We start from the raw sequence: 12,051 nt of genomic DNA, 5'->3' as shown, positions 1-12,051 counted from the left end.
AAAAATATATTATTTTAAAATAAAACCATGTTTATTGTTTGTATCTTAGTAATTTTTGCAAAAATATCATACATTACATGTTTGAAAGGTTTAAATTAGAACATGTATTAATCTATTTAAGGATGTTTAAATTTTTATTTGAAAAAATGTCAATTTTAATATTCTGATCAATATAAAAATATGATTTATGAAATTTTTTTTAGTGATTAACCATTGTGATAAAATCAGGTATTAAAGTATATGGCCCAAGATATACCTTATAAGAGTGCCTAAAATTTTAAACTCACACATATTTTGTGAGTGAGTGGAGAGGACTGAGAAAACAGCTTTCGAGCCTTTATTGATAATGAGAGAGGCTATCTATTGTTTAGATCTTGAGTTCTTATTTTGAAAAAAAAATGATATTTCCTGAATAAAAAAAAAGAGAAAAAAAAAACAAAAAGAAAGATGTTGAAGATCTATGTAATTTTTAAGTTATATGCTACGACCCATTTATCTCTCATAAAAGAAAAAAAAAAGAGAGAAATTTATTGTACAAATTGAATAAATATGTTGTCAAGAAGCATAAACTTAGTATGATTCCATGATGTAATGAAAAAAAAAAGATCAGGAAAAAATATATAATAAGAACAACTAGATTTTGAATAAATGGATTTTCTATCTTTTGATTAGTTTGGCTCGTTTGTTTGTCTGCATCCTGTAAACCATTTTTCTGAGCATTTATCTATATTCCAACTCCATGAGAGAAATCGTTGCCATAAATTGAAACATTTATTAACCTGTGAGGATATGGAGTTGAGACTTTTATTAGGAATTTCTGAAGGCCGTGTACATTTAACTCCTTGGAAGTGATAAAAATTCAAGGAGTTGAATTTATAATTTAAATAATAAATTCAAATGTTGAATTTATAATGTATTTAATTTATTAAGCTCAAAAGTTGAGTTTATTAATTAATAAATTAAATAAAGTGCGTATGTTTAATGGGTTTGTAAGAGTACAACTCCATCATAATAAATAATTAAAGTTTTAATAGGCTTTGATTAAATTAATTAAACTAGTTGGACTAGCCCAATTAATTAAATCAACCCCATTAATGTTAATTATGTCATTAGGCTATTATTTAATTATAAATAACACATGTTAATTAAAAACCCTAGCCTACCACAACAAAAAGTCTTTCGAGACTTTCACTTTCAAAAGGAAAAATTGGCCACTACCTTTTTGAAGGAAAATTTGAGCCATCTCTCAATTAATTTATCTCCTACGCAAAACTTCTTCCATTTTTTCTAGTGCAAATTGGAAGAAGAATAAACCATCCAGTCGTGAACTTGATAGGAAGATTTCATCGAAGAAAGTTCGTGGGGAATCAACAAGAGCTAATCCGTTTATACCGGATTAGTTGGAGTCCAATGATTTAATTCACAAATGTATAATTTTTAAACATCCTATGCATGTTTAATTCCTGAAAACCATACGAGTGTCCAAAAGAATTATTTTGTTTTCAAAATAAAATAAAAATTTTAAACTTCCGCTGCATTTGGGCACGTAGAAAACCGAGATCCAACACAGAGTGCTGAAGGGTTCGTGATGCATGGGAGTAAGTTTGGGAGTTATAAGAACACCATTCAAGTGATGAATGAAGAAAACATCCAGAATGACCCGCGCCCGAGCGGTAAAATACTACCGCCCGAGCGCCAAACGTACTGACCAAGAGGTGATTTCCAGAACACTCGGCGCTCGAGCGGTCATTTTCTACCGCCCGAGCGCGCCTGCTGCGAGAATAAAATCTAGTTTCCTTGTTAAGAATCCTAATTATCTTGGTAACTTGATTTTGAGTATCTTTTAGATTTGTACACAATATTATGGACGAAAATTTTAACATTATTCAGATTATTATTGAGTTTATCAAAGTTTTTGAGTTTTCTCTCAACTTTTCAAGGCTTTAGCTTTGTTTTCAAAAATCAAACTTATCAAAGTTTTAACTTTGTGGCGTTTGTCGATCGTGTCTTGCGCGGATTGTCAAAGACGAGTTCTTTGAAGGTTCGATTAAGTTTTGATTGTGATTGTTTATTACTAAACCGCGTCGTTTAGGGGTGAATATCACGTAATTGCTTGAATCAAAAGATCGGGACATCGTAACAACGATCCTTGTTCGTTATAGAATTGAGGACACGATTCATATTTAATCGCGTTTGCTTTTCATCGTAAGAGGATTCATATCATGTAGTTTATCTACAGCAGTCCTTTTCACTTGAACGTCTTTTAAAAGGACAAATGAAAAATCCATCAGGTAGGTTTGAAAGTCTTCCAATTGGAGTTCTTTTTTATTGCCCCTACAAATCGAATAGTAGCATGCCTTGCTCCCAGGTAATCTCTTCCTGTTCCTTTGCAGGCGGTTTTGGCAACTATTGATCAAGTTTTATTGTCAGTCCCCAGTGATCCAATTGAAAAAATAAGGTCTTTTCCCGACCAATTTCCATATTCAAAGTATATAGAGGTATTTACTAGTTACATTGCTAGTATTGGCATTGCTTCTCTCTTCCCTTGAGATAGAAATTTTAGTGCAAGGAATCCTGTGCTAAAGACAGTGAGTTGTGCTTTAGCTATTCCATTCTCCCCTTCAAGACAGAAAGAGTTCTGAGTCATGCATTTCGAGTTCTTCCCGATACGAGCTTTCCGGGCGCAGGTGGAGAATCATCCAGACTCAACATACCAATGAAGAATCTATAGTGTCTCTGCTTCAAGCGCTCAGGAAGCAATTGGGGCAGTATTTTAACCGCAAACGAGATTGAGGTGATGAAGTCTGGTTATACTTTCCTTGGTTGAGGGTCATTTTATTTCCTTACGCTAGGCTACGCTTTTCCCTAGGGCTTTCACTTCTCTTCTTGTCTTCAAGCACGAGGAGAATAGAATAATGGAACCTGGGATTAGTAGTTGACTCCATTCCGGGGTTAGCTTTTGAGACGTTGAAGGAAGAAAGTGATGCTATTACAGTTGTTCTCGGAAGAGAAGTAGAACTACAAGATTCTTTTTCCCGGCAAAGTACTAAGAAAAGAAATGCGAGAAAGACTGAGCGAAAATAGAATGATCGTCCATGGAGCCAATGTAAAGCCGAGTGCAAAAACTTCATTTAGCGCTGTTTAAAATGAAGATCTCGAGTTAGGCGCTTGAGATACGACTTTATCTAAGACCTGTATGGTCTCGGTACTCTAGCTCTCTAGCTTTCGCTCTATTCACTCATTCTATTCAAAATGAAAACTCACTGCAGCTCGCACGTTCGTGTAGGGTCTTCCCTGGGGGACAGTCTTATTTTTTGGTTTGGAGCCTCCCTTTTCCTTTCAAAAAAGCCTGATCCACAACCATAACAATTTATCAGAGAGCCAGAAAGGAACCTTCCCTGAGGGAAGTGATAAACATAAAAATTGTACATTAATTAAATGTTTTATAATATAAATATATAGTTTTTGTTTTATTAAATGTTTAAATATTATATGTTTTATAATAAATTGTATAAAATATAAGTTGTTGTGTAATTACAAGTTTTTACTATTTTTTACAGGTTCGATAAAACAAGAATAAACTTGGCGTTACAAATGGGATTAAGATGATTCTTGGACCTGTAGAAAGTTGATTATAATATCTACAATATTGTTGACAAGCATGAGATAAAAATCCTCTCACAATTGGGATCAAATTGAGCAACAAATAAAGTTACCAAAGGAGTGGCAGTTTTATCATGCTCTAGTATTTTGACCATATCTCTCAAATTACTTGGTCAAATGGTTTGAAAAAAATACCACAACTAGACAACTCAATTATCCACATGTTTCTTTTTATGTGAAGAAGCAAATTCGGAGAAGAAGATTTTCAAAAGTGATGTGTAATATAATATAATATCTTGGAACACCAATGAAGACTTATGTGTAAAAAAATAATATTTTATTTGTGGTTGTCTCCCCAAATTTGGCTATAAATAGGGGTGCATTGTAATGTATTGAGATATCCCTCATTCTATGAACAAACCTTTGAGTTCATAATATTTCTCTCTATATTTTTCCTTTATTTCTTCATTTAAATACAATTAGCATGTTAATTTCATATTCAAAGTTTTACACTTTGAATAATGAATAGCTAACTTCCTAAAGTTGAGATGATAAGGTGAAACTCTTGGCATGATAATAAGGTTATTAAAAGGTAAGAATCTATGTTTTATATTATTTAATCATTATTTATTGTTTATGTTATATTTATTTCTTTAAGCATTTTTATACCCTACTTATAAGTGGGAGTTTTGATTTATTGTTGCTATATGTTACACTAAATTCTTGGAACCATTTAAATGTTAGTTTGGTTTTACCAACCATTTAAAGTGGATGCCTTGATTTATTATATATAAATATATTATAATATTAAATTCTTGGAACCATTTAAATGTTAGTTTGGTTTTACCAACCATTTAACTTGGATTCCTTGATTTATTATATATGAATATATCATAGTATTAATTTATTGGTACCATTTAAATGTTTGTTTGGTTTTACCAACCATTTAAAGTGGGAACCTTGATTTAGTGTTTACAAATATATATAGCACAATAAATACTTGACCACATTTATAAGTTTTGGTATATATTATATACTTATAAGATAATAATTTATAACATAATATAAATATGATTATTTAATATATTGGAACCATTTTATTAAGTGGATTTCAATATTGTTCGTTAATGTTAACTTTATTAAAATACCAAGAGTGGATCCTTTAATCTCAACTACTTAAATTAAAATTTGAACAATTAAAATTTACCCATTAAAGATTCAAACAATTAAAATTAAAAAGAAACAAAAACAAAAACAAAACAAAAAGACATTGTAGTGGACTTGTAATTACCTTAGCTTCCCTGTGGATACGATATCGGACTCACCGAATTATACTACTTGTGGACAACCTGCTCTTGGGAGTGCAACAATCAAAGTGACAACAAGTTTTTGGCGCCGTTGCCGGGGAAGTATAATTTAATTTCAAGTCTATTTAATTTTGTTTATAGTTTATTTTTCTTTATTTGAATTTTTATTGCTTTTGTGTGTTTTTATTCTTTTGCATTTGCATTTGCATGAGCATTATTTGGTCACGTACACTTAGTGGTCGACTCATTCGAAATAACCCTTTATTTTCACAAAACATGGCGGAAGAACCCATCCAAGAAAATGAAGATGAAATTCAATCTCAACATGATCATGATAGACGAAGAACACTTAGAGATCACATGAATCCTACACGTACTAGTGCACCTTCATGTCTAGTTTTTCCCCCTGATGCATCTCATTTCAATTTTAAGCCTGGTATTATCCAACTTTTACCCAACTTTCATGGCTTAGATTCTGAAAATCCATACATGCATTTACGAGAGTTTGAAGAAGTGTGCAACACATATAATGATCTAAATTGTAGCATGAACACCATTCGACTTAAGCTTTTTCCTTTTTCTTTAAAAGATAAAGCTAAAACTTGGCTACAAAATCTTAGATCGGGATCCATTCGAACTTGGGATGAATTGCAACAACAATTTTTGAAAAAGTTTTTTCCATCTCATAGAACAAATTCTTTCAAAAGGCAAATCATCACTTTCACTCAAAAACAAGGAGAAACTTTTTATCAGTGTTGGGATAGATATAAAGAATTGCTTAATCTTTGTCCACATCATGGTTTTGAAATTTGGAGAGTTGTTTCTCAATTTTATGAAGGCTTAACACCTAAAGATAGGCAAATGGTTGAATTTATGTGTAATGGAACATTTGAAGATAAAGATCCAAACGAGGCAATTGAGTATCTCGATTCATTAGCTGAAAATGCTCAAAATTGGGACACTATAGGTACAATCGAACCATCAAACAAGATTCAATCTCCCACATCTGGTGGAGGTATGTATACCGTCAAAGATGAACATGATCTGCAAGCTAGATTTACCACTTTGGCAAGAAAAGTTGAAGCACTTGAATTGAAAAAGAATGGTCAATTAAAATCTGTTCAAGAAATTGCGTGTCACATCTGTGATACAAGTGATCATTCTACAAAAGATTGTCCCACTTTGCCCTCTTTTAAAGAATGTCTCCAAGAACAAGCCAATGTTTTGAACAATTTCAAAAGGCCAAATTTTGAACCATTTTCTCAAAATTACAATCCAGGTTGGCGAAATCATCCAAATTTTAGTTGGAGGAATGATAATGCTGCACAATTTTCACAACCACATTTCCAAAATCAACAAAATTTTCAAAATTATGCACCTTATGTTCCTCCACCTAAAAAGAATTTGGAATATATATTGAATTCTTTCATTGCAAAGCAAGAGTTTATCAATACTCAAACTGCTCAAACCATGACAGATTTGAAAGATACTCTTGCTAAATTTGCATCTGCACTTAATGTTCATGAAAAAGGTAAATTTCCTTCACAACCTCTGCCTAATCCCAAGGATCATCATTCACAAACTGGAACTTTTGGAACTCAACCGATGGATCAGGTAAAATCTGTTATTACCATTCGAAGTGGTAAGGTTGTGGAAAAATCCATTCTTGAACCTTGTGAAGATGATGAAAAATCAACTCCAAAGGGAAAGGAAGTGGAACCCACAACTTGCGAAGAGGAGGTTCAACAGACAGTGTCACCACCATTCAATCATGCATTGAAAAATACAAAAAAATCAAATTTGAATTCTGATATATATGACATTTTTAAACAAGTAAAAGTTAATATTCCTTTATTAGATTCAATAAAACAGGTACCATCATATGCCAAATTTTTGAAAGACTTGTGCACTGTGAAAAGAAAATTGAATGTGAAAAAAAAAGCATTTTTAGCCGAACAAGTAAGAGCAATCATTCAAAATAATAATGCTTTGAAATACAAAGACCTTGGTTGTCGTACTATTTCTTGTATTATTGGAGAACGAAAGATTAAAAAAGCCTTGCTTGACCTTGGAGCTAGTATGAATTTACTTCCATATTCAGTTTTTCAAGAACTCAATCTAGGCGAATTAAAACCTACTTCGGTAAAACTTTTACTTGCTGATAGATCTGTTAAAGTGCCAAGAGGTATGGTAGAAGACGTGTTGGTCCAAGTTGATAACTTTGTATATCCTGTCGATTTCATAGTTTTAGATACATAACCTATCGAAGCTTGTAATGCAATTCCTATAATTTTAGGTCCATTTTTAGCAACTTCTAATGCTCTTATAAATTGCAGGAATGGAATAATGAAGTTGTCATTTGGTAACATGACCTTGGAGCTTAATGTGTTTAATCTTTGTAAGCAACCACATGACAAAGGAGATGAAAGTGAAGATGAAAATCTTATTGAAACTCTTGTGGAAGAAAACATTCAAGAAGGGAGTACTCGTGATCAATTAGATATTTGTTCAATTGAAACTGTTAAAGAAAATATTGAAATTGATCTTGATGATTTTATCAGGTATCACTCGTTACCAGGATCAGAGAAAGAATTTGATGCAAAATATGAGAACAAAGACGAACCACCCATATTGGAGTTAAAACCCTTGCCAGAAGAATTGAAGTATGCATTTCTTGGAGAAGATGAAACATATCCGGTGGTAATTTCTTCCAAACTAGCAAGTGATGAAGAAGGTAAATTAGTTGATATGCTTAAAAGACATAAAAATGCAATTGGTTGGACACTAAAAGATCTCAAGGGCATTAATCCACTAATTTGCACTCACAAAATTCACTTAGAAGAAAATGCAAAAACATCTCAACAACCACAAAGGAGATTAAATCCACACATGAAAGATGTTGTGAAAACTGAAGTTCTCAAACTACTTGATGTTGGGATTATCTACCCTATTTCTGATAGTAAGTGGGTAAGCCCAACACAAGTAGTTCCGAAAAAATCTGGCATCACAGTGATAAAAAATGAAAAAGGTGAATTGTTAACAAGTCGAGTCCCATCTAGTTGGCGGATGTGTATTGATTATAGAAAATTAAATGACGCCACTAGAAAAGATCATTTTCCATTACCATTTTTGGATCAAATTTTAGAAAGAGTAGCAGGTCATCCATACTACTGTTTTCTTGATGGATATTCAGGTTATTATCAAATTCCCATTGCACTCGAAGATCAAGATAAAACTACATTCACATGTCCTTTTGGAACATTTGCATTTAGAAGGATGCCATTTGGATTATGCAATGCCCCAGCAACATTTCAAAGATGTATGCTAAGCATTTTTTGCGACATGGTTGAAAATTGTTTGGAAATTTTCATGGATGATTTAACTGTCTTTGGGAATACATTTGATAATTGTCTTGAAAATTTGGAAAAAGTTTTAAAAAGATGCGAGGAAAAAGGTCTTATTTTAAATTGGGAAAAATGTCATTACATGATTACTTCTGGAATTGTTTTGGGACATGTCGTGTCATCTCATGGAATTGAAGTTGATAAAGCAAAAGTTGATGTCATTGCCAATTTACCCCCTCCAAAAACCATTAAAGAAATTCGCTCATTTTTGGGACATGCTGGATTTTATAGGAGGTTTATAAAGGACTTTAGTTTAATCTCTAAACCCATTTGTAACCTCTTAACAAAAGACAGTGCATTTGAGTGGACTCAAGAATGTCAAAATGCTTTTGATAAAATCATTCGACATTTAACATCAGCTCCTATCATGCAACCTCCTGATTGGTCTTTACCATTTGAAATCATGTGCGATGCGAGTGATTATGCAGTCGGTGCAGTATTGGGTCAAAGAAGAAACGGTAAGCCTTATGTGATATATTATGCAAGTAGAACTTTAAACAATGCTCAAATGAATTACTCCACAACTGAAAAAGAACTACTTGCTGTAATATTTGCATTAGATAAATTTCGTTCTTATTTGATTGGATCAACAACTATCGTGTTTACTGATCATTCTGCTATTAGATATTTGTTGACCAAACAGGATGCAAAGCCACGACTGATACGATGGATTTTGTTGCTCCAAGAATTTGACATTGTGATCAAAGATAAAAAAGGAACCGAGAATGTCGTAGCCGATCATTTATCGAGACTAGTAACAGGATCATCTTGTGAAATGACACCAATTAACGATAATTTTCCTGATGAACATCTATTTTCAGTTACTACTACACCTTGGTTTGCTAACATAGTAAATTTTCTTGTGACAGGAAAAATGCCACCGCAATGGAGTTCTCAAGATAAAAGAAAATTTTTGAATGAGGTAAAAAACTTTTATTGGGATGATCCGTATCTGTTCAAGTATTGTCCGGATCAAATTTTTCGACGTTGCATACCCGACAATGAGGTAAGTAGTGTCATTAAATTTTGTCATTCAGAAGCATGCGGAGGACATTTTTCTTCAAAGAAAACAGCTGCAAAAATCTTGCAGTGTGGATTTTATTGGCCCACTTTGTTTAAAGACACCCACGAAATCTGCAAGATCTGTGAAAATTGTCAAAAATTGGGTGCGATTTCAAAAAGAAACATGATGCCTTTGAATCCTATTATTGAAATTGAAATCTTTGATTGTTGGGGAATAGATTTTATGGGACCTTTTCCACCGTCGTTTGGATACTTGTATATTTTAGTTGCAGTTGATTATGTTTCCAAATGGATAGAGGCAATTCCATGTCGAACAAATGATCATAAAATCGTCATCAAATTTTTAAAAGAAAATATTTTTAGTAGATTTGGAATTCCTCGAGCCATGATAAGTGATGGGGGAACTCACTTTGTTAATAAACCATTTGCTTCATTAATGAAAAAATATGGTATTACTCACAAAGTAACTACTCCTTATCATCCTCAAACAAATGGACAAGTTGAATTAGCTAATAGGGAGATAAAGCAAATTTTGGAAAAAACTGTTAACTCAAATAGAAAAGATTGGTCTCTGCGACTTAATGATGCACTTTGGGCATATCGAACAGCTTTTAAAACATCATTGAATATGTCTCCCTATAGGTTGGTTTACGGAAAACATTGTCATTTGCCTGTGGAATTGGAACATAAAGCTTATTGGGCGATCAAAACTTTTAATTCAAGCATGGATGATGCCAACAAATTGCGCAAATTGCAACTTAATGAACTTGATGAACTCAGAAATGACGCGTATGAGAATTCAAGGATTTATAAAGCAAAAATCAAATCATTTCATGATAAAACAATTCTTAGAAAATCTTTTGAGATTGGTAAAAAAGTTTTGCTTTATAATTCTCGACTTCACATATTCCTAGGAAAATTACGATCAAGATGGACATGCCCATATGTTGTAAAGCATGTGTATACTTATGGAGCTTTGGATATTGAAAATCCTAAAAATGGTGATGTTTTTAAAATGAATGGACAAAGGCTTAAACCATTTTTGGAAAATGAAATCTTTCAAGAAGAGTTTATTTCCCTTTCTGATCCTTGATTTTTTTTTGTGTTGCATTTAATTTTGTTTGTTTTTATTTCAGGTTTCCTTAATCTTTTTATTTTCCCGGTTAAATGGCGGAAAACGGTACTCCGTGACTCTCATAGTCAGTTTAATCAGTTTCCCATAATTGCTGATACAAAAAAAAAATCATTTCTTTTCTTTTCAAAATGGATGAAATTCTCTCAAAAATTTGTAAATATTTTCCCTCTATTTCTGAAAATGGTCTAAGAAAAATTTATGCAGGAAGATGTGAAAGATTGAGATTGCAAATGCAAAAAGGAATTCCAGAAGATATTCGTCTTGTAATAGAAGCTAAGGTCCGATTAGGAGGAGAAGTTCCACAATCATTGCTCATTCGATATTTTCCTGGATTAGGAAAAAGCACTTATGCGAAAAAATGAAAGACCAAAAGTTTAGGGGTTTGTCATAAGTGTGCAAGATGGACTTGTGACAAATGATGCAGATCTTTGGGATGTGTTTCCAATAACAGAGAAGATAAAATTGGTTTCATTAAGAATGGGCTGAGTAAGGAGTCTTTAAATAACATCTTATTGACTCTTGAGACGCATTCTAGTGGACATGTGCATATTGAACTTCTCTGTTTATAGAAACAATTCCAAGATGAGCGTCATAGTCTTGGGAATCCGACTAAAAAGACCCTGTTTGCCAATTTATAAGAAAATTGGATGGAAATCATATCCTCGACCCGTAGAAGGCGTTGAAGCCGTTTCTGGACGTAAAACCAGAGGAAAATTGTGAGCCACAATCACACTACTGTTTACATGCATGTGTGTCATTATTGTTTTTACAGTTTATTCTGTTTACAACTGTGACCCATAGTTTTGTCCTGATAACATATTACCCCTATAAAATCTCTCATTTTTCTCTCTATTTTCGCAGAAAAAAAAAAGAAAGTAAAAAAACATGGCTTGAACCTCTGCACAATCATTGAAAAATATTTATGTATTTTGTGGGTCGAGTCCTGGAAAAAATGAAGTGTTTGTAGAAGCAGCGAATAATCTTGGAAATATATTGGCTGAGAGAAAAATTCACTTGGTTATGGGGAAGGTAATATTGGGTTAATGTGATCTGTTTCAACATCTGCTCATCTTGGAGGTAGTCAGGTTTTGGGTATTATTCCTACAGCTTTAGCTGAAGGAAATATTACAGGTGTTACGATTGGTGAGGAATTAAAAGTTTCTTCTATGTATGAAAAAATCACAAAAATGATTGAAAATTCTGATGCTTTTATCGCACTACCAGGTGGTTTTGGTACATTAGAAGAAATTTTTCACACTGTTTCTTGGGCACAACTTAATATCCATAATAAACCTGTGGGCTTGTTGAATATCAATAATTATTATGACAGTTTGTTGACATTTCTTGATAAAGCTGTGGAACAGAATTTCATTTCAGAAAATTCACGACGGATGCTCATCTGTGCTTCGACTGCCGACCAATTAATTGATGATTTGGAAGCTTTTGTTCATAAGCCTGATCCGATGATAACAAAGATCAATTGGTCGCAATCAAGCAATAAGAAAAGGAAGTTGGATCATTGATTCAAAAGTCGTGGATTGGTTTGCGTTTGTTTCAGTTTGTTATCTTCAATAAAATT

General features: G+C 32.9%; 1 protein-coding gene across 1 annotated transcript; it reads left to right on the top strand.

The window, feature by feature from the left end:
* The first annotated feature begins 5,210 nt into the window (after positions 1–5,210).
* LOC140984087 (uncharacterized) lies at positions 5,211–11,041 on the top strand. The gene is made up of 6 exons (XM_073451269.1): positions 5,211–6,613; positions 6,767–6,867; positions 7,750–9,324; positions 9,802–10,350; positions 10,650–10,761; positions 10,903–11,041. Exons 1-6 carry the CDS (start codon positions 5,271–5,273, stop codon positions 11,039–11,041), a joined length of 3,819 nt encoding a protein of 1,272 aa, XP_073307370.1. The 5' UTR covers positions 5,211–5,270.
* The last annotated feature ends 1,010 nt before the right edge of the window (positions 11,042–12,051 follow it).

Source organism: Primulina huaijiensis, chromosome 9 (assembly GCF_012295235.1).
Source record: "Primulina huaijiensis isolate GDHJ02 chromosome 9, ASM1229523v2, whole genome shotgun sequence".
Classification (NCBI taxonomy): Eukaryota; Viridiplantae; Streptophyta; class Magnoliopsida; order Lamiales; family Gesneriaceae; genus Primulina; species Primulina huaijiensis.
The sequence above is the reverse complement of the archived record's forward strand: the minus strand, read 5'-3'. Positions and strand labels throughout refer to the sequence as shown.

Bases quoted from the DNA above. Each gene is read 5' to 3' on its own strand.
- LOC140984087 (XM_073451269.1), top strand. From the start codon at position 5,271: ATGAATCCTACACGTACTAGTGCACCTTCATGTCTAGTTTTTCCCCCT. The intron at 9,325-9,801 runs GTAGTGTCATTA...TTACTCACAAAG, and splicing joins CATACCCGACAATGAGGTAA to TAACTACTCCTTATCATCCT. The intron at 10,762-10,902 runs AGGAGAAGTTCC...ATGCAGATCTTT, and splicing joins GAAGCTAAGGTCCGATTAGG to GGGATGTGTTTCCAATAACA.